General features: G+C 53.2%; 1 protein-coding gene across 1 annotated transcript in view; it reads right to left on the reverse strand.

Annotated features, from left to right (window-relative positions):
* The window catches only part of NIBAN2 (niban apoptosis regulator 2), a 100,857-nt gene extending 77,698 nt beyond the window's left edge, over window positions 1-23,159 (reverse strand). The window contains exon 1 of the mRNA XM_030535855.1: window positions 22,910-23,159. Coding sequence (XP_030391715.1) covers window positions 22,910-22,964 — 55 coding nt within the window. The 5' untranslated portion in view covers window positions 22,965-23,159. The remainder of the gene's footprint in view (window positions 1-22,909) is intronic.
* Between the last annotated feature and the right edge of the window lie 4,621 nt (window positions 23,160-27,780).

Consider the following 27,780-nt stretch of genomic DNA (forward strand, 5'->3'; position numbering starts at 1 on the left):
TCTGCCTGTGTCCTGGAACAGCAAGGAGGATGTCTCCGGGGTGTGGCTGTTGCTACACCTGAACAGAGAGAATGGCCGTGCCAAGGCCTCTGCTACCCTGCACCCTTCCAAGCTCTGGCCAGCACGGACGACATTGGGCGAGCTAGCAGGAGGCTAAGGCAGAGATGAGCGCTCAGCTAGAGAAAGAGGCTCTCTGCACCTTCACCCACTTCTAGGTGCCCAACACGCAGAACCCACAATTAGCACCAAGGTCCTAGTGTATCTAACCTGTGATTCTATACAAAGGTACCAGGAGAGCCAGCCCCAGCAGCTCCACTTCCCATGATACAGAGGGGAGCTGCAGTGACCCCTCCATTGGATTACTAGAGCAAATACACTACGGGACCCCGCTGCAGGTGGCTAGCTGGAAGCCACTGTCATGGCAGTTGGAGGCAGAGAAGAATGAAGTGAGCGCAGTCCCCACTGGAGAGCATGAAGAGCCAAGGGACTTTCAAAGTGCCATTTGGTGAACCACATCTCCCAATTTAGCAGTATCCTACTATCACGCTTTGCTTAATTTCAGTGTGTGCGGCTTTGAGCGGGGGAACCCAATGCTGACCCAACAAACATCAACAGCAGGATTGGAACTCAGGATCCACAGCACAAAAATGTCTACCTAGCTAACGGAACTACTCTTAGAAGAACAGCTGTAGTAGACTTTTATCCCCATGTCACCAGCCACTAGGGCGGGGCGGGGGGTGGACAAAGCCCTACACTGATTGAGGTTATATTGCCCAAAGCCCTCAACAGAGCAGAACATGCCTCACAGTAACTGTCTGTGTCCTGTTGCATTCAACTGCGAGCAGTAATTCCCGGGTCATCCTCTACATTGGACAGCACCTCAGGGGGAGAATTAACAATAAAACATCTCAGGCAAAATTCCACCCGCATGATTCACAGATCTGGAGATACTGGCACAGTGGCCAGTCTTGCCAAGAGCGGCTTTGGGAGTTAATCTGTAGTTTTATGTAGTAAATGTTTAACTAGTTGGTCACTTTGGGGAGATTCTGTGGGAAGCAGTTGGGAAACCAAGGGAAGATGCACTAGCTTCAGCAAGATGAACTGGCAGCACTGATAAGACGTGTCCTAATGGTCTGCTACGTTCAGCCTTTCAGTTTACACCTCAGAGACCTTATGAATGGACGGAAGCCGATTTCGAGCTCAATACAAACGGAGCAAAATAAAGGGCCTCTCCCTCTAGAGGCCACATGGCTTCCGTGGGTAAACATCAGAGCTGCCAGCGTAATCTGAGCCAGACTCCACAGCCCCCACCCTCCCAGACCGAGCACTGCTAGGCAGGAAGAGGGACATGCCAAGGGAAACCTCAAGGACAACTAGACACCAATGGCTTTGCTGTTAGAGCCAGGCGCTGCCTGTACAACCAAGGCCCAATGACCGCTTACCTGACATCCATCCTTCACTCACTGACTCCTAGGAGCTTATGAAAAACCACGGGTCACTAGATCCACCGAGCATGAGAATCCGTTACTGTCACCAGATAGGAGTGCCTGGCTCTTTGTCATGCTGTAGAAACTCGTGTTAAGCTCAGGAGGTCCCTCGGGTTGGCCAAGGTGGTGGCCATCTCAGTTTTTTAGCTCACATTTCTCCTGCTGTGGCTGTCTCCCATCTCTCTGGCCTACCTACCTACCCCTGCCCTTGCACGCCTACGCTCAATCCAAACTAGTGTTCCTCTTGCGCGGCTGCTCTGACCACTAGGGGCTCCACTAGCTCTTCATCAAATGCAGAGTCCTCAGTGTCACTCTGCCTGACACCTCCCACCACTGCCCTGCTCAAGCAGTGAGCCCTCTCCACCTTCTATTCAGTCCCCTTTGTATCCTCCTGGTTCTCCCCCATGCCCCCTTCACATGCATCATGCATCCTCCAGGACCCTATTCTAGAGATTAGCAGGCCAGGTAGAGATTTCTCTGAGTGCTAGCCAAATACACACCCATCCCCCTCTGTAGCACACACCACTTTTAGTGCAATATTGCTGTCCATTCCGACAGCTACTTCAGAGGGATTCCTCTATCTCGGATTTGCCACATGCTTCTGGACTCGAGATGCTGTAAAAGACAGACAGTGGAATAGCCTGTTATTAGGCCCATAAGTGATGGCTGCAAATGATAAGGGAATTGCTAAAGTGAGTAGGCTGGAGGGAGGGAGAGGGAGAAAGAAGTTGCCCGTTATTCATTAAAGCCAATCCAAGCTGGAAACCAAAAAATTTATGATCATGTTGGAAAGATCAGCCAGCTGCATTCTCAGGGCTTGCCTACATGGAGAAGTTCCTGCCCTTGAACTAAAAGGTGATAAGTGGTGATGCAACCTCTTCAATCTGTTTATTTCTGTTTTAAAAATCAGTTTGCTTTAGTTTGCTCAAGTTAATCCAACAGGTTTAAGCCAGGCCGAAATCTCGACAGTCACTATGTAAGAGGTACTGCACAGGTATAAGCAGCCATCACAGATGGGTTTGTGCCCTTAAACTGTTCTTATTAATACAAAGAAACAAAAGTAACCCGCCTTAAACTGGTGCAACTCCTGCCTTTAGACAAGGCCCTGGGCAACATCTATGCTGCAGTCTTTCTGAAATCATCCCACCACTGGAGCTTCACCAGAAGCAGCTCTACATAGATGTACCCTTAAACGCCTGGGCAGGTCTACACTGTGCCAGCTCAGGTCAATTGACGGGCTACAGGGCTACAAAACTGCAGTGTAGTTGGTCAGGCTCAGTGTAGACATTCCCTATGTCAGTGGTTCTCAGCCAGGGGTTCACATACCCTTGGGAGTACGCAAAGGTCTTCCGGGGGTACATCTGATCATCTAAATAGTTGCCTGGTTTTACAAGAGGGGACATAAAAAGCACTAGCAAAGTCAGGCAAACTAAAATTTAATACAGACACTGACTTAATATATGGAGATCACCTATCTCATAGAGCTGGAAGGGACCCTGAAAGGTCATCAAGTCCAGCCTCCTGCCTTCATTAGCAGGACCAACTACTGACTTTTGCCCCAGATCCTTAAGTAGCCCCCTCAAGGGGTGAACTCACAACCCTGGGATTAGCAAGCCAATGCTCAAACCACTGAGCTATCCCTCCCTCCTTGTTTCTACTGCGCTACATACACTGAAATGTAAGTACAATATAGTATTTATATTCCAGTTGATTTAGTTTATAATTATATGGTAAAAATTAGAAAGTCAGCAATTTGTCAGTAACAGTGGGACTGTGACACTTTTGTGTTTTTGCATCTGATTTTGTAAGCAAGTTGTTTTTTAAGTGGGGTGAAACTTGGGGTACACAAGACAAATCAGACTCCTGAAAGGGGTACAGCAGTCTGGAAAGGCTGAGAGTCACTACCCTAAGTCACTCAGCTAATCTTATTGAGCCAGTCAACAGAGGACACAGAGATCTGCACTTCAGCTTCCAGTGGTGCTATCACCAATGGACTCTACCTGTTAGCTAGGGTTGTCATCTTTGAGTTCCAGGAGACCATGACATCCAGAGTGATCCTGAGCCCAGCAAGCAGCATGTACGGAGAACCCTTACAGGACAGCTTCCCCAAAATGGGATGATCCTGGGAAACTTGGACAGGTAGCAACCCTACCACTAGGAGTCACCGAGCTGACATACCACTCCAATCATGTAAATTGGATTAGCCCAGCATGTTAGGAGTCAGTCAAGTGTTGAGAAGGTGCCAGGAATCCTACCACAGCAGTGTCACTTGAATGCAGGTGACACCCCCTCAGAGCTTAGGTCAGCTTTTGCAGGGCAGGCATGCCCTACAGCTCAGCAGCCAGGAATAATTCAGGTGCAGTCAGAGTTCGTTTTTGGCCCCATCTACACTAGGACTTTGAGTTTTGTTTCATTATGGTGATGGGAGGTCAAAGGGCTGTCACCCCACCACCCCAAAACTGGAGTTGAACTCTGCTGATCCTGTCCACACCAGGAGAATAACTGAGTTCCTGATCCTAACAAAGTCTGGTCAATCCCTAAGGTTTTCAGCTGTACTTAGCCCTACTGCAGACGGAGCCTTTGGCTGCATTCGCATTACCCTCTGAGTTCCCTCTCTTGCTCTCACGGATGCTGCCCCACCAGCAGGGAGCGCTAGCAGACCATCACGTAACAAAGCACCACTGCCGGCTACGTTAGAGGTTCCACCATTGCTACCCTGGTTGGAGCTGCAGCAACAGGGGGAAATTCATAGCTAGAAGGGAGACTGGGACCCTGTTATGTTATCACGGTACAAAACACATAGTACGAGACAGCCCCTGCTCTGAGACATGTACAATAGCTAAGAGAGGGTGGGAAGAGAAATGGGCAAACCACTTCTCTTTGCTTCTAGGATCTCACAGCAGGTCCGTGGCAGAACCAGGAACAGAATCCAGCTTTGATTTCCAGTCCAGTAGCCTAATCACCAGACCTCTTGCTAGCTTAAGCACTGACCTGGCTGAGAGGGCAGTTAAGCTGATACAATTACATGGTAGCCTCATGGTCTCTTTAAATTCCTCCCCACGCCTGAAGTACCCAAAGGGTCAAACATTCAGCCTGCAGATGGACTTGCCAGAGCGGAATCTTTATTCCATTAATTTCCATCTAGAATACACAAACGCCTTCACCTGGAACAAATTTAGCTCACACCAGGAGCGTTTCCCCACCAGAGGTATGTTCGCAGCCCCTGCCATCCCCTGCCCCCAAAACACAGAACACTTCCAAGTTGATACACACATGTGGGATTTTAAGAAGGAAAGGCATCAACTTGAAAGCTAAGAGTAAGGCAGGGTTCGCACTGAAACGTGTCCTCTGTCAAGTTTGCTGCTTTGTATTTCTCTCCACCCTGTAGCTTTGTCAAAGGCTCATGGGATCAAGGGAACTGACTTTATACAGATTGTCAAATGTACATGCAGATTTGTCTACATGCAGATTTGCATCAGTGTAAGTTGTTATTAGACATGCCGATGTCAGTGGAGGAATGGCTTATTTCAATTTCGCTTCTTCCTAATGGACAAACTAAATCAAAGCCAGTCCTATTTAAACTCAAGTCGTGCCCACACTGCCTTTTGCACCTGTTGCTCTAAACTGCTTTAAAAAAGGAGATACGGTAAGTTAAACCAGTGCCCCTCTCCACGTAGACAAGTCTGAAGGAAGCCAACCAGCAAGATGAAGGTAGGGATCTCCCCACCCCCACCCCAATCTTCCTCTGCGCTTTTAAAGTTAACATTAGCAGCTGTAGGTACAAATATTGTCGGACTGTGGGGTGTCTTTTTAAGTTGGTGCCCCTTTAAAAAAAAAGTCACTTCACTGGCTGAAAGCAGGTGGTTGCGCTTTGGGACTGGATGGTCCAAACAGCTGAGTGCTCGTTTGCAGAGCCCAGCGCATTCCAGGGCACAGCACCACAACAGGTCATGTTAGAGACGGATCTACATGAACACGCAGTCAGACTAACTCTGGTGGGGTGGGGTGAGGGACAGAGACAACGCAGAACAGATGAGGGTAAGAAACCCAGACAGGCAGAGGCCTGACTGGTTCATCTTCTATTGCACTGTGTGATGCTCCAAATACCTGCAGCTCCACCCCTCCCGCGAGCGACCTATTGCACAATCTGGCTTCTTGAATACTTTTGTCAATGCTTCCCAAAGGAACTTCTGCAGGCATGTCATAAGCACTGGCCCTCACTGGGTGGATCCAGGCTACGATGAGGCTGACAAAACAAAAATGAAGCAGCCCTTGGAGCTGATCACAGGACCTCAGTGGGTATGAACTGGCGCATCTCTATTGGCTCCAGTGGAGTCATGCCATTTTACACCAGCTGGGAATCTGGTCCCAAGAGTCTCATATGGGTTTAAAGACTCTTGAAAGCAGGCAGCCAACATTTGGGGATTTTTGGTTTATTGCGGAGCGTGACCAAGGCCCCAAAGCATGGCGGTGTTTTGACCTAAGCACTTAAGTATTGTGGTAGCAAGGTCAGTTTGTGCACCCTGCTTTACAAGGTCCCTGTCTCAAAGGGTACATCTACCGTGCAATCAGGTATGATTGGGGCATGTGTAGATGTGCCCAAGCCCGCTTTCATCTAGCCAGCTCAGGAACTATAGCTCAGTGGTTTGAGCATTGGCCTACTAAACCCAGGGTTGTGAGTTCAATCCTTGAGGGGCCCACTTAAGGATCTTGGGCAAAAATCAGTACTTGGTCCTGCCTAGTGAAAGCATGGGGCTGGACTCCATGACCTTTCGAGGTCCCCTCCAATTCTAGGAGATAGGTATATCTCCAATTATTATTAACCAGTAGCAGCAGCCTGGTCTGCAGCATGGACTAGATGCTCAAGTACCCAGGGTCCTGGGTGGGCTTGCACAGCCCATGCTAAAGCTGCTTCCCTGCTATTGATAATCAAAGTAGCCCAGGTGTGTCCACACATGCTGTTTGTTACACCTCTGACTGCAGTGTAGACATACCCAGAAAGCTCAAAACTGTAATTTTCACAATGCTGCGACCCCTAGATCCCTACCAACTGAAAGCCAGTGCCCTATTCCAAACACAGTTTGGCCCAAGCAGGGAGAAGTGCTAGAAACTCCATTTAGCACAGCTACACTGATCAGAAACAGTATGGAGACCTCAGACAGGGTTTTCAGCTCAACCTAGAGTGCCTTGCGGGAAAAGTTTCAGATTCAGCAAAAGCAAACGTATTCTCAGTGCTGGCGGTCAGCCGCATGGAAGATCTCAGATGCTGAATGATGAACCCACTTCTCCTCCCCCCAAGACACAAACATGCATCGGTCCCAGGAGGTTTGATCCTGGGAACTAGCTCCGCTCATACTATGTAGGATGCTCCCATGAACTGCAGAAGGGCTTGCTGTGTGACTGCTTGTGTTTTGTGCAGTGTTCTGGCTTCCGCAGCTGCCGTGCTAGCAAAGTGCAAAATGGAATTTACATCAACAGCATCCAAGGCTTTCCTTCAGCTGGGGAGAGTTCTAGCTATGTGTGAGCTGGAAAGTCTGACATGTGGAATTCCTCAGATAGCGTCCGAGGATTCCAACAACAGCTTCTTTGAAAAACCCCTCATGCTATGAGCTGGAGTTTCCATTCTAAAAGAGATCCCACTGTACGGATTAGTGCTCCTGCCACGGGAGGAGGAATATATCCCCATCCTTCTCAAATAGCTTCCCCATCCCATCCCTTCATACTGGGCACAGGAACCTCCGCAGTTTCAGCATCACAACCGTTTGCTAGAGTCCCAGGGTACCGCTCTTGTAACAAGATTGAGAGCTCAGGACAAAGACGTAGAAGTTTCCCATCTAGAGCTCAGATGCCCAGGCTCTCAAGCCATCTGGGCTGCACAGAGACCAGGCATCTCAGAGGCCAGGCAGCTTTCTTGGCTTCCACTGGAACTTTGGCAAAATTGAACCATCTCCGCCAAATGGTTCGATTTCATGGAATTGGCAAAACCCGACAAAGCTGTCAAGATTTTTTCAGACAGCTCTCTTGTTCCTGCAGCACCTAGATCAACAAGGCTCTGCTCTCACCTGGAGCTTTAGGTGCTACTGCAATAGATGTAAAAGTAGGTAGATGAACCAAGGCAGGCCTGGGACAGGTTTTCTGCACACACTAGGCTTCAGAGGTGAGAGGCCACATGGACTCGAGGCCTTGATAGGTCAGTACAGGACAGAGATGAAGGAGATCTGAAAAAGGGTAAAGCCTGGTACAACAGAATCCCACACCAAGGCAGGTTCCAAGAGGCCAGATGTTTCTTCAAGCTGATTTTTGCCTCATATGCTCCATGGTGGCAGAATAGCTAGGACCAGTTTGTGTCTACACTGTGCTTTTAAATGGAGTGGGTTGCAGGGAGAGAAAAATGGGATAGTCACTTTTGTAACATGCTACATATTGAAGCTCTGGGCAGAGCAATTTTCAGGCTGCTTGCGGTAGAACAGACCCCAGTTAGGTCTATGAGAATTCAGGGAGAAAGAAGAACTCTGTAGAACAACTCAAAGGTGGGGAGGCAGCAAGGACGTCTCCCTTGAAAACAGGTCTGATGGCCTCCATCCTCGTTCCCTGCTGCTACAGTGAAGGCTAGAAAGAACTTCGCTATGGAGCCCACATCATCAGGTCAATAGCAGCAGCAGCTTCTTCATCTAGCCGCTTGGTCTGGGTCACTGGCTACCAGATCCTCCTAATTCATCTGTTCCAAAGCTAAGTGCCAGGGCTAGTTAGGACGAGGGGTATCACAGTCAAGTACACCCACCTAGAGTCTATTCTGCTGTACCTTTTGGGGAGCATGGCTAGGGGCAGTGTAGTTTCACCCCGCCACACAGAAGTGGAATGTGATGGAAGATGACGGGGCCTGCGCTGGGGAGGAAGGGAGGCAGATCACTGCCATGCTGCCTGGATACCATGGCAACCAGTATTTGCAAATCTAAAAGACATTTCCCTGTGGGTAAGGTGATGCACACTTCAGTCGTGTGGCTTCCGGTACATTCGCCTTGAACTCAGCAGGAATCCGCACCAACACAAATACAAGAGCAACTCTCAGTCCTCCCAGCTTTTCAAGGGGTTTTCAGCCCTCCAATCACTATGAAGTCTGGTCACCCATGTGGTTTGATTTTCTACCCAAGAGCCACTCTGTGCAGAGCAAAGCTTGGAGCCTCGCTTCCCGTGCAGCAGTGGCCCATCCAAGGAGGTTAACAGGCTCCAGTAAAACCCTGAACAAGAACGTTCCAGGCTCACGTGTTCCCTCCTGGTCAGTCTTGGGTACGGCTGTTTCTGCTTCGAATTGCAGCCCCTGCTGCTACACGTTATATAACTGCAGCAGGCGTTTTAAGGCAACAGGGCCATACAGTGGAGTATCATCTTATTACCAAGTTTCATGGTAGCTTCACTCGCCTACATGGGACAGGCCCAGAGGCCATTTTGTGCTTGTGAAATTTGGCAAGGAGATAATTCTCTCTGATACAAGGGGGCAGGGAGGGGGAAGGAGGAGGGAATGGATCACATGGGCCCATGCAATTCAATACAGCAGGCTACCTGTAGGAGTGCATTATGGGTAGCAGGTTTACCAAGTTCCCTGGGTAGTTCTGCAGGTTTTTTCCCCGTAGTTCTCAGTGTTTCAGTCTGTCTCCCGCCCGCCCCCAATCTGCTTCATTCCTCTTTCAAATTCTTACAAGTTCCAACAGTTCTCCAGCTGCGTGTACCAAAGACACATTGAGGTAAGCACTGGCAAAGGATCCAAGACAGAGGTTAAGTCCTTTATTTTTAGAGTCTTGGTAATACCTTCTTCAAAAGCGAGAGCGGTATGAGAGCTGTGATCGGCCATTGCATAAGCTTCTCTTTCTTCCCAAGGGAGGAAAGGATCTAGCCTTTTGCAATCTCTCTCTGTCTGTCTCTCACACACAGTCAGTCCAAGGGAGAGGAGAATATAAAACTTGATATAAAAGTTTGGTCTGCAGAGCTGGTTTGTGCCAGCAGGAAACCCAATTCCAGCATTCCACTGCCAGGGGGAAAAAAAAAACCCACAAAGACTTTTATGTATTTAAAAAACAAAGTTTATTCAGACAACCAAACAGCCCCAAGTCTGTTTTCAGCTGTTATTAGGCCCTGGTGCTTACGAGTCTCTGACACACACTTTTCTATCCACAGGCCTCAGGTTCAACCACCTCACTGCAGTGGAGTCTAATACAGATTTCTCTTTCCTTCTGCCCACACCTTGGATCTAACGCGCTGGCTGGAGGCCAAAGCAAGGGCATACTGCAGTTTACATGCATACGCCACCTTTCATCCTTTCCTCTAAGCACTCTCTAAAATCCATGCCCATAGACAGAGAGGGGAGGTAGCTGGCCTCAGAATTCGACCCATCAGAACATTTTGCCAACTGATCACCCCTGGGACAGAGTACAAGGGAGTCCAGGGAGGGGCTGTGTGAAGCAGTCGTCCCCCCCCCGCCCGCCCGCCCCAGGCGTGCCTGTTTACCAGGAGGCCAAACAACAAGAGTGCGTGAAGGGGAGAGACTCCAGCACTCAGGGAACAAGGCGTTGGAGACAGATCCTCACAGGCTGGAGGAGACGCTAGCCCCAGCCAATCCAATGGCAGGGCACCCCCCTTCGTTAGTACGTGTGGAGCCTCTTGCAGTCCAAGGGCGTGTGCACACGTAGCTCACAGAATTCCCATGCAAAGGGTAAAGGGGCTGAGAGCTTCCAAACCTGGGCATCTCCATTCGCTCAGGAGGGGCTTCAACACTTGTCTGCACTAGCCCGCTGCCTACTGCTGATCCCCTGCTCACAACAGCAAGTTGTTTAACCTCCATGCAGGGTCGGAGACACCCATGCGCTGCCTGCACTACTGCTTCCACTTCTGCTTGAGCTGTGGTGCCCAGAGGGCTGAAGAAAGACTCGTGGCTGCAGATGCAAGCAAAGGGCACGGGATGCCCCTGGAGGAGGGGAGAAGAGAGACGTGGGGCAGAAACAGTCACCGCTTCTCTACCACACAGCGTGCCAGGTCCCGGCACTTCCAACACATCCCCTCACTGAGCAGCTCAAAGGGCTCCAGCCGCATCAAACCGATCGACAGCTACAGAGCCTGGCAAGGAGTCAGCATCCCAGCACAGAGGGCCACCGAACCAGATCACAACAAGCTTCTAGTGCCTCCAGTCTTGGCTGGTGGACACACAAGCAGGAGGGTAACTGGGGTCCCAGCAGTCAGCACCCTGCAGCCTAACTGGTGCGCTGTAGGGGCCGGGAAACGCAGCGGGTGACATAGCAAGAACGTCTCCCGGGGAGAAGGCCGTCTCCACCTCACAAGCCAATAAGACAAGTTTCAGGAGTCAAGAGGCCCCTTCCCAAGCAAAAATGGAGGTAGAGCTACCCAAATGTATGCTGGGAGGCTCCAGGATCACCACAGTGCGGGACGGAGAAGTCAGATGACGATAACAGATAATGATCTTCAGACACCACCCCAGCCCTTCCGCCAGCTGAACCTGGAACGACTTGGGACTCAATGTGCCCAGCCATGTCCAGGAGCAAACCTGGGCTTGACTGGTGCAGGGAGCAGTGTCTAGACTCCAGGAGCTGGGTGCTGGGAAATGGCTGGTGGGAGGCAGTGAGACAGGGAAAGCAAACACCGCTTTATTCCCCGCTCTGCGGGCAAGAAACCCCTCCAACCCCTCCCCATCATGCACCCAGGTCGTAGGAAGCTTAGAGCGCCAACGAATTCCCATAAGCACAGAAACAGGTGACCAGTCAGTTGTCCGGCCCTCCCCAAGAGAGGGAGTCCTCTTTATTCCCCCACCCTCACATACACTGCTCTAGTTGGTGCCAGAAGCACCACGCTATCACAAGGAAAGGAGGATTGCGGGATTTCCAGCCTTGACCTGAGTCCTTGGCCACCCCAATTTCACAGCCCCGGGCAGTACATTAAGCAAATAATACTGCTTCTATAGCACTTTCCTCCCAGGATCTCAGGCTGTTTTAAAGATGTGAGCATATATCATTCCTTGCTTAACCCACACCCCCACATGGTGAAACTGAGGCACAAAGAGGCGCAAAGTGACATGCCCAAGGCCACAGCCAGTCATTGACAGAATTGGGAATAAAGTGAGCCCTGCGCAACGTCCCCAAGACCGTGCCGCCACCCTACATATACCAATCACAAGCTTTCAGTTCCTTACCTAAAGCAACCCTCCTCCGATTTGTCCGTCAGTATCATATTGTCCATCCTTTTAAAGAACATGGACCTTAAGATGCACAGGCTGCGTTCTTACGAGAGACTCAGCTCAGCAGCTCTAAGGCATGTGCCCAGAGGATTTCTCCTCCGACCGTGTGACGTGGAGGAAATCACCATCTTTCCATCCTCTTCACTAATCTATGTGGCTTGGACACAGACGCCTCAGGCAGCTGGTGCAGTTCGGGGATGGCGGTATTGGAATGCAGTGGAGGAAGAGGGCTCACCTGAACCAGGCCCCTGCATCCACCATGCAGTGAGTGCTCTGAACCCCCCTGCACAAGGCCCACCTGTGACCTGCCCACATTTCTCCAAGGCAAGTGCAAGAGGGATTAGAAGCTCCCAATGAAAGATTGAGTGGCTACCTAGGTTCAGCCTGGGGCTAATGAGAGAACTGGGAGCAGGGCAAGCAGGCACACGAAGTCTTGTATCCTCTCGTCTACAATAGAAACAGTAAACGCTGATTTGCAGCAATGGGGCTTCTACACAGGAGCCGCAACTGCAAGCACAAGTGTAGACAGGGCTTTGGCTAACACAGCCACTAACCCTGATCAGAACCGTCGAGTCGAGGGGTAAAAACCCCACCTGCTTCTTTGTCCTCCCACCGCTGCCAGCGCTGGTTGGGCTGTGGGATCACGAAGGCAACCTCTTGCCTTGACTCTAAACATCTCAGGTAGAGAAAGCCCAAGAGACAAGCTGTGTGCTAGTGAGACGGGGGCATGAGAGCTCCAGTATGGACATGCCCACATGCCTTTCCCCTCGGACATGGTTTGTTAGGACTCCGTACAAGGGCCTGGTTCTCAAGCTCCAGAGGTTTGTGCCATCAGCGCTGGAAGTCCCCAGTTCAATCCCCAGCCTTGGCCAAGTTGGCAGCATATGCACACCACCTGCAACAGACTCCTCCCCCAAGTTTAACAGACTCCCCACACCCATACACCAGCCCTTTAGAATCGCAGCTGCTAAACTGATGAGCTCTTTGCAACAGAAGCTACAGTTTAAAGCATTGGTTCTCAACCCATTTACCACCGTGGGCCGCACATGCAACACTCTGTGTGTTTCATGGGCCGCATCCACAGGGCTATACTACCTGTATGGCCCTGAGCATGTGACATGGGCTGCAGCTGGGTGCCGATGGGGCCGCAAGTGGCTCCCAGGGTTGAGACGCACTGGGTTAGACAGAGCTTTAAACAAACCCAGCCCCAACCATCGTGGAGGGCGGCTCAGCGTGGGGAGGGTTCCTGCAGGGAGACAGCTTCCCTGCTTTGTTTCGGCTGCAGATGGCAGGGCCAGCGCCAAGAGGGGATTGTAAAAAGCCGGAGGAGGAAATGCAGCAGGACAGAACTCGGGGGGTGGGGGAGGAGGGAAAAGTTACATTTTTTGACCATTTTTAGAAGTTTCCCAACTTCTGCCTAGTCAGGAGAGACCAGAGAGGTGTGAGGAGCAGGAACTCCGAGGGCCCGCTTTAAAACGGACCGGGAAGAAGGTGCTGGGATACAAGAGAGGTAGTGAAATCGGGTGAGAGCGAGGCACCTTGGGGCCGAGGAGAGACTTCCTTATTACAGCTTAGGACAGAGAGAAAGTGGGTGTGTGTCACAGCCATCAATGCCTAGGAGAAGCCAGCAGCCACATTGTTTCCCTGCTGTCACCAAACTCTTTGCTCCTACAGTGCAGGTCTGAGCTCTCCAAGCACCTTGCTAACAATTAACACCTCCAAAATAGCCATAAGGAAGGGGCTGGGTTACCCCCATTTTACAGGTGCAGAAAATGAGGCACAGAGGCTTGCCCAGCTCCATTCCCCTAGGCCCCATCCCCAAGGACCCTGCCCTGGAGTCCCAGCGGCCACTCCAGTCACTGGAGGGTGCCCTGCTGCTTCATCCTCCCATTACCAACCCCCCCCCATCCCCCCAAGCCATTGTTCTCGGACTCACAGGGGACCCTTGACCACCAATTAGTGGAGGGGGAGGTTCATCATCTTAGCAGTCGACACAGCCCTAAACCTGCAGCAACACGCACCTTCCATCCAGAAGAGACACCGGACCAGCCCGATCTCCCTGACCCCACCCCTGCCATGGACAAGAGAGCACCTCCAGCAATTCCCTCCATGCTGCCCACATGGGGCACCCTGGGGAGAAGTGGGAGACCCTCCTTCTGCAGGGCGTGGGAGGGGAGACAACTCAGCACCCCTGCTGGGCTGGCCTCAACAGGCTCCTCTCTCGCTGCGATGCGGGGGGTGGGGGGAAGAGGTCGCTGCGTTGAACAAGCCTGTTTATGTGCAGTCCTGCCACGCCCCCCTTATCACTCGCTTCAGTGCTCTACCTCCACAGCTGGTTGTGTCCCCGGCACCACAGTCTACTGGAGGGAGAAGTCGAAAGACCTCGGTTCTGACACTGCCTCCCTGCAGGAGAGCGACCAAATTACTCACCCCCTGGGCCTGAGTTTCCCAATCTCTGAGACAAGGAGGATAACCCTACCCCACTTCAGCACGCGCACAGAGATCTAAGAACAAGAGCACCCAAGAGCATTAACCAGCTCTGCCCACAACCTCCTGTGGTCACATGTAAATGCCAAGTGTGGACGTGCGATGGCTTGGGTGCACCAAAATCCCCAGTGTGCACCGATGCACTGGGGGTTCTGTGCCTGCAATCCGGGACTGGGGAGGCCACGTTTCCAAGTGAAAACCCAGGATGGTTGCAGCTTGGCATCAGTGAGGTGCAGCACAGGAAGGTCTGAGCCACTGGGAAGGAGAGATTTGAAGTGCCTATTTCCTCTGCTCCCCACTTCCACTGGCAGGCTTCTATCGCTGATCCCTTCCCCAGAGGCCAGCCGTGTCTTGTGCCTCGACACAAGCTAGTGCTCACGTCAGGTATGGGCACTGGGCTGGTGCAGTACGAGCCACCCGTCTGCAGCCACTGATCTGCCCACTGACTTGCCTCTTGTAGCACTGCTCAGGCCAACTCCTTGCACATAGCAGGGACTGGTGCTGTGTGGCTCACTTGGGAGGCTCCAGTGGCAGCATGCAAAGGCCTGGGAGGCTGGGGGACTGCCTGGAGGTAGCCTCGCTAGTTCAGCTGACTGGCTGCTCCGATAGGTGGCCAGTCTGCCAAGGGTTTGAAAAAAAAACAAACCAAACCACTGAAAGAAAGAGACCCCAGGACAGATCCTGCAGCAGGGGCATTCTTAGGTTCCAGGGACACACGCTCACTGACCCAACAGCATAGGTGCACTGTTCACAGGCTGAGCTCAAGCAGCTTGCTCAAGATCTCACAGACTGTGGACTCAACCCCAGATCTCTGGGTGTTTACCCAAGAGTCGTAGAAAGGTGGCTTACATTTAACAGCCGGATCCTGACTCTCAGTCCCCTGCCCCCTTCCACAAGCATGGATCAGAGATTCATCCCAGGCACCATTGCCTGGGTTAAATGGCTTTCCTCTGACCACTACGGGACCCCAGCTAACACTCTGGGTCCACAGCTGGGCCTCATCTTCACTGAATGCTCTAGACCAGCGTTTCTCAAACTGGGAGTCCTAACCCAAACGGGGGGGAGGTCACAAGACTATTGTAGAGTGGTTGCGAGAGTAGTGGCTGCGGGCCAGGCACCCAGCTCAGAAGGCAGCGCTGCTGCCAGCAGTAGCACAGAATTAAGGGTAGCAATTCCCAGCCATGCCATCCTTACTTCTGCACTGCTGCTGGGGTGAGGGGGCGCTGCCTTCAGAGCTGGGCACCGCGCCAGCAGCCACCACTCTCCACTCTGCTTTCAGAGCTGGGTGGCCAGAAAGCAGCAGCTGCTGGCTGGGCAGCATCGCCAGCAGCAGCACAGAAATAAGGGTGGCCATGGTGTGGGGTGGAGTTGTCACTTTTGGGGCAGGTCGTCACAGCCTGAAATGATCTGAAAGGGGGTTCCAGCAAAAAAAGTTTGAGAACCCCTGCATAGCCCCTGCTTAGTGGAGCTCGCCCTTGCAGCTGGCAGTCCTGGTCCTTGGAGTGCAATTGCTGGGATGTGTCTTGGTCTCTGATTAAGGGGGTGGAAACTTTGGGGGTAGCTGGGGCCAGACCCATCAATGGCCCAGGACCAGGAGTCTGAATCTGAGCTGGTGTTTGCTGGCAGGCCTGTGGAGCTCCGATAGCACGGGTGGGATGCTTTGCTGGGGCTTATGCTGTTCAGGCAGGCATGGCACGGTGTTTGGAATCAGCTGGACCTCTCCCAGACCATGCTCTGCTTCTCCACCTATGAAGCACCACCAAGACAGCTGAGCTGCTCTGGGATGATGCAGATCATGGAATTCAGGGCAAAGTACCCAAGAGCCGGAGTCCAGTCCCGCTTCAGAATCATATTGGGACTCTCCAGAGGGACTGGCAACTTCGAAGCTGCTGATGCCCGATGAGAGTGGCTCCTCGGCTGCCTTGCGCAGGCTTCATGAGCTGCCCCACCAAGCAGCCATTCAGCGGACTCCCACCCCAGCCAGGGCTCAGCTCCCATTTGGGAAAATCCCAGTCTTGGACACTACGACCCACTTCAAACTCCTGCTCGGAAACCTCACCAGAAATGCCACAAAACAAGGATTTAAAAACAGAGACAGTCTTTAAAGTCTGCATTGACAGGCGGGGCATTGTTATGCCGATGCCCCTTTAATAGGCTGGTGACTTTCCTTTGTCTACAGAGAAGCCTCTCTCTCCCCCTCCAGCTCTCAACCAAGCGCATCTGGGCATTTGTGGTACAGCTGGCATCGGCTCTGCTGCCCCACTGAAAGCCCTGCCCCCTGGAAGCTGGCAAGCCTGGAAAGGCCAAAGCAGAACCACTAATTGCAAACAGGCTTCCTCCTGGGACTTTCACAGAACGAGACGAGAAAAGAGAAGCTTTAATTCGAGAGAGAATGAGCAGTTGTGTGCAGGGCTGGTCTCTGCCATAGGACCCGGTAGAGCCTGGGACAGGGTAAAAGTGTGCTGCAGAATGACAGGGAAGGGATTTTTCCCCGTGGGATGGAGGAAGAAGAAAAAGGCACCTTCAGCCAATATTCTCCCTCTCTCCACCCTCCAAACTATGCTAGGAAGATCTTGCCCTCCAATCAGTTGTGTTTATGCCCTCAGCCGTTGCTAAGGGACTCCAATCCCCTCCGGTGCAGGAGATTTGGCCTCCGTGTGCTCAGAGGGGCTCTGTCAGGGCTCGTTTTACACAACCAGAAAGTCTCCAGCGCTGTGGAGTGAGAAAGGAAAGGCAGTCCCGGGAGAGAGTGGGACTCACTGTCTGTAAGGGGAACAGCGGACGGTTTGACGGGGCCTTAAACCGAGCACTGGCACAGCCAGCCAAGGGGTAGAGGGTTGGACACCGAACTCAGGGTCTGCTGCAGGCAGGCTGGGTTAGTGAAGCAGCATGGTCTGAGCACAGGCCTGGGGGCCAGACCCTCCCGGGCAAGAGAGGATCTTTAGCTGCACATGCTAGAAGTGCCTGCTATACAATAGGCTCAGCCAGTCAGGGAACGGAACTGAAGCCACATGACTGGTCGCACCCATTAAGCGGCTGATACTTGCAGGGAACAGTTTGCAATCCATGGAAGACAAAGTTATTCCCCATGGCACAGCAGAGGACACTCCGGTTGGCTGATTTTCATGGCAAGACCAGAAAGAGGCTAAGATTAGTCACGCAAGTTAGCGGTAGCTAATTATTCACTCAGCTCCAAGGAGAGCCAAGGCCCTTTGGGAAATGGAGAAGTGTATTAATTAAATTTTTACTGTTATGAACAGCTGAAACCTCACCCAGGGCATCTCCCAATGAGTCAAATTTCAGTGTTTGTCTGAAGCGGTCTGGGCTCCCCCTCCAAAAATGTTGCCTGGGCTCGAGACCACCAAAAAGGCCGGGTCTACGCTAGGATTCATCCCCAAGTGCAGCTGCACCATTGCAAAGTGTTTGCATAGACGTGACTGGCACCACTGAAATGAATCCGGTTAACCAGGGTCAAATGCACTGGTGCAAGCAGAGTCTGCACTGGGAGACACAGTGTAGACGAAGCGTCTGGTGTTTCCTTTTCACTCCCTTCCCCCTCTACACAAGTGTGCACGCCCACACCCACCATTCGAGGGACAGTGGAGGGAGAGCAAAGGCTCTGGGCTGGGCTTGCTCAGGCACGAAGGAGGCTCAGGCAGGAATGAGTTCCAAATGAAAAACAAACCGTGCCAGGCTGCGCCTCCCCGAGCTCGGGGGAGGCGCTTGGTTCACAGCTGCAATAACTAAGGCCTTTTATGCCAGGAGCCTCCTGGAAACTAACCCCCAAACCTCCCTGAAAATAGCACGGCTGTTTTATTTAGGAAGGATGGGAGGTGTGGCGGCAGGGGATAGGCAACTCCACTAGAAAAGCTTCCTAGAGCAACCCATGAGCTCATGGGCTCGCCACAGGGAATGTCCTTGCGCTGTCCAGGACGTCGCGGAGTGGATGGGGAGAAGGCCCACCCAGCTTCGTAATGCATTCGGTGCCATCTCCTTTCAACGGGAGGGACACTCCTGCTTCCGAACCAGCCGAGTGAACTAGACGCAGTGCAGGGTGCCCACGCTCGCCATCCCAGCTAGCGCAAACCATGCTCCCACCAGCCATTGCCGGGTCAGTGCAAAACAGATTCCTAACCAGGGGACCAGTCACCCCCTCCAGACCCTGGTCCTCCCCCCGCGTCCCAACTTTTCATAGATCTGTACGCGCCATGAGGTCTTCAACGTCTGGGGAAGGCGGAGGAAGAAAAGCAGGAGACTGATGTGAGGAAAGCAAACTCCTCCCTACCCACAGAGTTTTTCTGAAATGACATCATCCCTAACCCTGCAGATCCCAGAACAGGTCTCCTAAGGCAGGGAGGGGTGAGGTGGGGGGGAGCATCATGGGTATAGCAAACCTGCAGTTGGAGAGGTGCTTTCATAGCGTGTTTGTTGGAACTGTAAATGGCTAGAAGGATGCACAAGCCTTAGGAAGCACCTGCTATTCTAAATGCCATGGGCACGGCATGGCATGGCAGGTTGCTTGCCTTTTTAACATTAAAGAAAAAAGCTCTAGATTACATCCAGGAGTACAAGGCTCAGGTGGACAGAGCCGTGCTCAGACTAGAACCTGCTTGAGCAAGTCACTTCACCGCTCTGTGCCTCTCACGGTCTGTCCCAGCTGTTTAAAAGCTCTGGGGCAGGGAGTGTGTTGCGTTTCTATGGTGCCTAGCACAGTGGGGCGGCTAGGAGCTACCGCGCCCTAGGGAACCAGGCATGCCAACACTGGCTGAGCTTGTGAGGCCCTATGCGCCACTCGAGGGAGTCTGTCTAAAGCAACAGATGTTGTACACCGCATCTGATCAATGCCCAGATTTTGGGGGAACATGCTTGGTGTCAATGGACAAAATTGGAAAAAGACAGAAAGAGGGTAATGGAGGGCACACGGGGGCCCTGCCATCTGTCCAGCAGAGCCACAGCTTCAAGCACCTGTCTGTAGATCAGAGAATGAGTTATCCGTGCCCCTTAACTCCTTCCAGCAGAACAAGGGCCCCATCCCATTTCTGCCCATCCTCACAACGCTGATAGGCCCAACGGGGGAGGAGGGAGCTCAGTGGTTTGAGCATTGGCCTGTTAAACCCAGGATTGTGAGTTCAATCCTTGAGGGCCATTTAGGGATCTGGGGCAAAAATCTGTCTGGGGATTGGTCCTGCTTTGAGCAGGGGGTTGGACTAGGTGACCTCCTGAGATTCAGGGTATCTCCCAGACAGAGAAAGAATGGTGGAGGATGTGGGGGCACACAGAGCCCCTGGCCGCATTGAGGCATGAATGCAGGGCCCTGGTATGGGGTGGGACTGAGGGCACTAAGAACCCAAGGAGGTAGATTGAGGGACCCTGGCATGAGGACAGGGCTAGGGGTTGCGGGGAGCCCCTGAAACAGAGGGAGATGGAAGGGCGGCACGCAGGGAAGGATGCAGGGAGCCCAGCCAACAGTGGCAACACAGTGTTACCCCTCGTTTAGGGAACAGAAGACCCCTAGGCAGGAAGTTACAGATAAGGAGGGCTAGGGGAGCACACTGGGATTGGGGGGAAGGGCCACCTGAAACAGCTGCACCTTCAGTTTGCTCTGGCGCTGCAGTGGCCTGCGTCAGGTTGCGGCCCTGCTGAGCGAGGCACTGCGCCCAGCAGGCCGTGACAGTCCCTGCCCTGGCAGGCTGACGCAGCCTAGGAGACTCCAGAGCTCGCCAGGGTGGGGGAGAAGTACCCGGCTAACATCAGCCAAGAGGGGCTGGCGTCACCATGCACCCCTCCCCCACCCCGCAGACGGAAACGCTGTGACTGTTCTGGCAGCCTTCAGGGCATTCCCTCCATGATGCCAGCACCGCTGCACTGCTCCAGCAGGAGTCAGCTCCGCCGAGTCCCTAGCATTACCACCACCGTCACCTTCCCGAACGCTGCCTGCAGCAAGGTGCAGAAATAAAGCAGGGGTAGCTGGTACTCATCACTGGGAGGCTAGTATCCACCAGATCTTTGGACACTGTGTTCCTCTAGCCATGCAAGAGCAGAGGGCAGGAATCTCAGAGCCCGCCTTGGCACCACATTTGATGAGCCGTTTAGATCGCCAAGTGTGTCTACACTGGGGAGAACTTGGAAATGGCTTATCCTGCACTGGGGCATCTCCATCAGTCTTGCAAATGAGGGGGATGCTGGGGGGTTGCAAGAGAGCAGAAGATTGTGGCCCAGGAACAAGTCTGAGGAGCTCATTAATAGAACATTAAGAAGTCAGACTTTTAGATGGGCAAAAACCTGTCTGGGGATTGGGCCTGCTTTAAGCAGGGGGTTGGACTAGGTGACCTCCTGAGGTCCCTTCCAACCCTGATATTCTATTCTAGAACATTAAGACGTAATTGTGCCACCAGTTACTATAGGCTAGGGGGTTTGGGACCTTTACCCAAGAGATTGGAAATTCTTTGGGTCTGTACAGCAAATTGTCCCTTCTCTGTGTCATTATAGCCAGTCACACCCCTACATCTTTCCTTAAAGATAAGGAAAAACATGTTTTAAGGCTCTTTGCTCAATGCTAGCTAGTAATGGAGCCTTGATCCTGACTGGGCCTCTAGGCACTACTTAATACAAGTATCAGAGGGGTCGCCACGTTAGTCTGGATCTGTAAAAGCAGCAAAGAGCCCTGTGGCACCTTATAGACTAACAGACGTATTGGAGCATGAGCTTTCATGGGTGAATAACCACTTCGTGGGATACAAGTAGCGACTCAAGTTAGCAAGAGGACACAGCAGTAGGTTTAGGAGCTAAACCTCGTATTTGAAATTGGAGTATACATTTTAATGTAGCGTCCATTTAAAAAAAAAATGGGGGGAGGGGAAGCCAGATAATCTCCTTCCCTGCAAAGCGACCAGGCTAATAAAATAAATCTTACTCACTCCTTGGCTTTAACAATCTAAAGTGTTATTTGTTCTATACGACATTTTAGAAACCTTTGTTTGTAAACCTGATGGTGTCCCTTTAAATGGTGTTTGGCCCACACGAAATCCCATGATTCAGGGAGCTGACTAGGAAACTTTACAGTAAGTGACAAGTCATAATTCCTTTGGCATTCAGCAATGCAACAACATTAGTCATGTTGCGAGCCCCTGATATTAACGCAGCTGCAGTATGCTGTTTCTCTGGCATTTTAATTGTAGCTTTGTATGAAGGGCCCGCTTCATTGGAAATCAGAGGCAGAGCCATGGTTTTGCTCCAGGGAACAAGGAGACTACGGTCGAAAGTTTCCAAGGCACCTTGGGTCTCCAGCGTGAGAAGTTGGTTAGGTTTCGTGCCATCAAAGCCACATCTCCTAGTGCAACCTGATTTGAGAAGTCTGGGGGTCCCAAGCAAGGCTGAGATTCGGAGTAGTAGCTAGGTGCTTAATACCGCCTTCAAAAAGCCTCTGAAGTCATTGTAATTGAAGCCTGTGTAAGGACGAGACAGAGGTCAAGTCCTGCAACTCAGAGGCCCTTGGGAGCTCAGATGCCTGCGTCGTAAATTAATGTCCCAAGTAAAGAGGGCGAAACAGAGGCCAAGTCACAGTGCTCAGTGGCAGAGTGACCCCACTTATAAGGGTCAATCAAGTAACTGCAGGCACCAATTAGCCCCCCAACCTTCCCCATCCTCAGTGCAGTCAGATGTCATCTCCTTGGACAAAAAAACAACTGTATAGAAGCCACAATCGCATGCTTACAAAAGCTGTTCCAAGCAGGACTCATCAGACATTCTGATCCCCAAGTCCAAGAGGAATCTTTAGGCCAAACACGTCAGACTGAAAGACCCACAACAACAAGAGTAAATACAGGGCAATGCAATCAATAGCCACATTGTCACCTCCCTAGACTCCTACTCCCTACATTTCAGTGGCAAGACGGCCTGGAGCCCTGTCTGAACTAAAAGGCAAACCCATCGCTGGCACTGGTCCAGATCTGCGATCCTATCCGCGCAGGCAGAGCCCTACACCCATCAGCAGGATCAGGGCCCAATGGGCCCGCCTTGAACCAGTGCTGAACATGGTTTAACAGCTCACTGTGGCCAGGACAAAACTTCTCCTCATCCTTAGACAGAGATCTGTTCCCCTTCCTTCCCCCTGCCCACAGACCCAGCAGAAACCCTGGCCAGGAGAGGGTTGTTCTCCTGAAGCAAATCACCTAGTCCTGCAGCCAACACAAACATCCATCACACAAGACAAGCTTTTCAGGGGGAGGAAGACAGGCGGACACCTTATTTCCCCATTCCCCGCCCCCCTTAAGAGAGAGGCTGCTCCTAGCTCTGCAAAGGAGGAGAGAGAGACCCAAGGCTGCAACGTGGAACTTTAAAAAAAAAAAGTTTTAAGGCATTAAAATATGATCCCCTTGTAGGGAGGAAACGAAACCCAGATTGAGTGGATTCCTCACGGGGGGGGATGTTGTTGGGGGGGGGGTTCTCACCATTATTTAATAGGAGTGGGCCAGATACAAGTTTGGGAACTCTCATAACACACTGTCCCCATCACGCTAGTTACGGGGGGGAGCAAACGACGGAGAAGGTTTTCCTCCAGCGAGAACCGGCTCCTCTTTTACACAGCCCTCCGGAGAGCCGGGGCCCGACGCTGGCAGAGCCGATCCCCCCTTGAAACTGACTCTGGCTCCTGGACCCCGAGCAGCCCCAGCCCGGGGGCCCCACGACCCCTCACCTGAGATGTAGTGGCGCCGGCTCTCGTCCAGGTGAGAGGAGATAACATCGCCCATGGCGGACGGGGGCTGGATGCTCACCGGGGGGGATCCCAGCTCACCCCCCAGGGAGGTTTGCAATTCAAAGGGGCGCTGGGGGGGGTCTCCTTCCTCCGGGCCGGGCCGCGGCGGCGGGTCTGCTCCCAGTCCTCGGGCGCTCAGCGCTGGAGCCGCTCCATGGGCAGGAAACAGCCTGTCTCCTCCCAGCCGAGGGAAGCCCTGGGCGGGCCGGAGAGGGAGAAAGAGACGCTCCTGCCTCCGCCCCGGGACACACCCTGCGCGCGGCTCCCTGCCTGGGAGCGGGGCCAGGCGGCGAGTCCCCTCGTCCCACGCGGGGGCTGGGCGGGCAAGACTCCCTCCCACGGCCGGGGGGGGGGGCCTGAACGTGGGAACCCAACAGGAAAAGCTTTTACCCCTCCCCCCCTGTAATGATCGCACCGGCCTGTGCTAAAAACCAGCCCGCCTGCACCCCAGCCCACGCGCGGCCGCTGGGAACCCCCAGTCTCCGGAGCTGGACCCAGGGGTCAGGCCTCTGCAGCAGAAGCTGATCGCCCCTGCAGCTAGAAAAGGGCTTTTCTCTGACACCTAGTGCCAGCCAGGGGCCTGTTCCCCCTTCCCCATCAGAGCTACTGAAGGCACCTTCCTGCGGCAGGGACTAGGTCTAACTCTGTCAGCTGGTGAAACCAGCTCCTTGTTGGCACCTGGCTTGGTTTCATTCTGACGTTGCTTCACAGGGGATTGCAACATTTACCCAGCCCTTTCCCAGGGCCAAGGAGTGGGGGAAGCCAGTACAAATTACTGGGGCCTAGCCGTCCGGAAGGGGGCCCGGGGCCCGGCTTCGTTGGCCCTGTTTAGCCCGTCCGCCCTTGCTGGGGGGCCCGAAAAAATGTTTTCACAAGGACCCAGACTTGCTCTTGGCGGTCCTGTTTCTACCCCTCTGACGACGCCCAAGTCATCATAAACCACAGCCTTGATCCTTCTCTACTGCCAGGGTGCCTCTCAGCCGTGAGTGGGGAGGACAGGACACAGGACCTGAACATACCCGCTGGAGGAGGGGTTTCTTTGCCCCCTTACCCCAGTGTCTGATCCTCTGCTGCTTGTCACAGTCCAGCAAGCCTGGGACTCACACCAAGTTTCGGTGCAAACTGTACAAAATAAAACCTCTTCGGACTTGGATGCTCAGGACAGGAAGTGGCTTGAGAGCCCTGGAGAGGAGGGTCCCCCACCCACAAAGCAGACACAGCAGGGGCAGTGCCCGCGCGAGCTTCATCGTCCACCTCCCAGCGCGTGCAGCTCCCCTTGGAGCGAGAGGCAGCCTCTGTAGGGGCCCGAGGGTTGGTGTGGACTGGGGAAATTGGTGTCATTAGACCCGTGCAAACCCTTCACTGCCGACACGTTGCACTGGGCTAGCCCATCTGCACTGGGGATCCACACTGGGCTTATTTCATTGGTGCAAACCCTGCCCTCCGGCTCTATGCAGGGCCTCGGTTACAGCCCATGGCCTCTTTGCTCAGGCTGTCTAACAGGGCTGTCAGTTGGAGTGAGGGCAGAGGTGCTCTTAAGGGAGCTGGATGCCCAGGGCCTGCCCACGGATGGCAGTGGGGCTGGATAGAAAAAGCTCCTCCTCCTTCTGCCAGACCTGAAGCGGAGAGGCCAGATTTTGCCTTAGGCTGCAGTCTCATTCAGCTGCTCTGGTGCCGTACCAGGGTGGAAACAGCCCTCGCTGTATCCCCCTCTTGCAAGAAGATGGAGCTGACACAATGGCCATGTGCTCTCCCTCCCGCATAGCCCTTGACACAGAGAGCGGCAGGGGCCATGCCCAGGGGAGGAGGGAAAGGTGTGGCTAGGGAGCTCTGGGCCTTGGCTGCTGGAAAGCCCTGTGGGGAGCCATTGCTTGGTGGCAGCCATAAGGCAGAGCAACCCATGAGGCTGCTCCAGCTAGTTCAGGGAACTGCTCTGCTCCTCCAGACTGCAAGACGCATCACACACAGGTCTTAGCCTCCCTGGGCTGGGTTCAGCTTGACCAATGCCCAGACTTGGGGCCCAGGACTCGGATCCTCAAAGTGTTTAGGTACCTACGTCCCATTTAAATTAATGGATATTAGGATTTGGGGCGGGGCTTCCTAGTGTATATGAGAGAGAGTCTGGACAGCTCAAGGACAGTGTTGTGAGACATGAATCTTTTCCAGGGGGTACTGCTTGCTTCCCAAGGCAAGGGGGTGGGCGGTATCCTGTGGCCTGCGTCATGACTGCTCTGAGTACAGAGTGTCCTGTTTATCCCATCTGAAATAGTTTGTCTTGGCATACTGAGCTTGCTACTAACACCTCTCTGCTTTGGGAGCAGGGCTGCCCAAACCCATGTGTCTTCACAGCCTGGGTGTGGGTAAACAGCACGCCTGCGCACACACACACATTACGCAATGCAGGACTGCAGGCCTGCTCATCCCAGGCTGAAACACGCTGCACTGGGTGGGGAGGGCGAACCCCTGCAAGAGGGCAGAGCCGGGCAGTCTGCTACTTCTGGGAGACCTGCTGGTTTGGTCTGGGAGATCTGTTGCCTCTGACAGCTTCAGAACCCTCAGCCTGCCATAAGGCCGGGTGCTTTCAGTCTGGACCCTGGACCCAGGACCCTGTCCCCACCCCTTTGGAGCCATTGTCCCTGTTTGAAATAACATAGCTGAGTACACAGAAGGGGGGAGGGTCCCCCTTGCTAAATATTTACCAACCCTCCAGAGAACCGGTAATAGAGGTGTGACGCCACACCCGTCCGTGCGAGGGTCACTGCCAGAGAGGATCCAACCTCTGGATCTTAATGCATGATCCCTGTGACAGAGGGTTAATCGATGAGGGGCACCGACCACTTGCAACCACACCCTCCACTCTGGCACCGTAGCACTAATCCTGCCCGGTTTAGAGGGGAGGTTCAGGGGGGAGGGGGAAGGTGGAGAGCAGGCCCAGCTGCCCACCCCACAGTCACGCAGCAGTGGTGGCTCCTGTCCCAAGAGGCTTGTCATGGGGTCACAGTGCCACTCAGGTGTGGCCCTGGAGATAGTGAGTGAGTGGTATGGTGACCAATGTCACAGTCCTGGCATAGGGAGGCAGGCCCAGCCCCACACATACACCTAAAGGTCGCTGGGGGGAGCAGTTCTCTCCCCTCCCCCATCAGCTCCACTGCTGCGTGAGCCTCTATGGACTGAGCTAAAAGACTCAGCTCTGCCTGCCAATGCTGTTGCAAGCTCATCGACCGCTCTGCAGCCCAGCCACCCCTGGAAGGGGACAGGGAGCCGGCACTAGTGGGCGTGGCTTAGAGATGCCAAAGATTCCACCCGCCAAGTCATCAGGTCAAATTGGAGCATGTTCAGCGATGCCCGGCCGCTGTCGCCGTCTGGCCGCTGGTTGCTGGCCTGCCTGAAAGGGGTTAGTGGCCAAGGTACCTCAAAATTCAGCCTCGCACTCGCCACTAAATGACTGTCTTCATTGTCAGGCTCAGCCAGGGCTGAAAGTAACTTTAGGGACTTACCGGTATGCAGGGCAACTGGGGTTCTGAGCAAGGTGTGTGTGTGGGGGGGGGGCAGCTCAAACAGAAGAGGTGGGGCTGGGGCCAGACTTGCCCAGCCAGCCCTTCAGCACGGCCCACCGGCGATTTAAAGGGCCCAGGGCTCCTGGCTGCTGCTACCGCTATGCCGGGGCTTCAGCAGCAATTTAAAAGGCCTGGGGCACCGGCTGTTGGTGCAATAGTGGCAGCTGGGAGCCCCAGGCCCATTAAATCACTGCTGGAGCCCTCTGGTAGCAGCGGTGGTGGCTAGGAGCCCTGGGGCTCTGGCGGTGATTTAAAGGGCCTGGGGCTCCGGCTGCTGCCAGGAACCCTGGTTCCTTTTAAATTGCTGAGCCCCACGGAAGCTGCCCCATTCCGGTACAGTCGGCTGTGTACCGGCTCTTACCAGTACACTGTACTGTACTGGCTTACTCTCACCTCTGGGCTCAGCAGAGAGGCCAATGGGCGAATGGACCATGGAAACTGAGTCTTGTTCTCAAGTGAGAGCTTGTCTCTGGATGGGATGGATGGAGTTAGTGGTGCCACACTGGTGTGGGACTTCAGACTCCCCCACCATCAAGCCCACACTTTCCACCAGCCGCAGCATGAAGTCAGAGCCCCAGAGCATGGGCTGACATGGTGCTCACATTGGCTGGGCAGACTCAGCTTGATCCCCACCAGCGCTTAGCAGCACTTCTTTATTCCTCATGTCATGGATGTGCCTGGACAGGTCAGCTATGGGAGCTGAACTCAGGATCTCAAAGCAGGAGCCAGGACTACTTGAGCTAAAGACCCTGGCCCACTAGCAGATGTATTAATCTCTATAGGTGGTCTAGCCACTAGAAGGTAACTCTGAGCTATACCTTGTTAGCCTCTTTCTGGCCCTTCTTTAGTGATGGTTGTTAGATGCCAGCCCCCTAGCTGCATGTCCAGGTCATGTTTCCAAATTGAGCAGACTCTCTCTGCAGCGCATGGTCACTGACTCATCTAGCACTTACATGCTGCTGCTGACTCAGGATCACATTGGAGTGAAGTGTCTCTGGCATTGTCCAAGTGTCCCCCTGCCATGCTCCTCCTGACACAAGGTTGCAAAGAACAGAATTTCCAGCTGAGCTCTTTTGAAAGTCTGATTCTGATTCTGGTGGATGCTGTCAGGGAGCCAGAATTTTGATTTGTGGGGAAATCCCATGATTGCAAATTTTGTTTAGGCTGAATCTGAATGCAAACAAAAGATTTAGAAATTTCCTACTAAATAAAAATTTCCCCAAAGCCCTTAATTTTGGGTCAAGGAAAAGGTGT

The sequence above is a fragment of the Gopherus evgoodei genome, chromosome 16 (assembly GCF_007399415.2).
Source record: "Gopherus evgoodei ecotype Sinaloan lineage chromosome 16, rGopEvg1_v1.p, whole genome shotgun sequence".
In the NCBI taxonomy this organism is placed as follows: domain Eukaryota; kingdom Metazoa; phylum Chordata; order Testudines; family Testudinidae; genus Gopherus; species Gopherus evgoodei.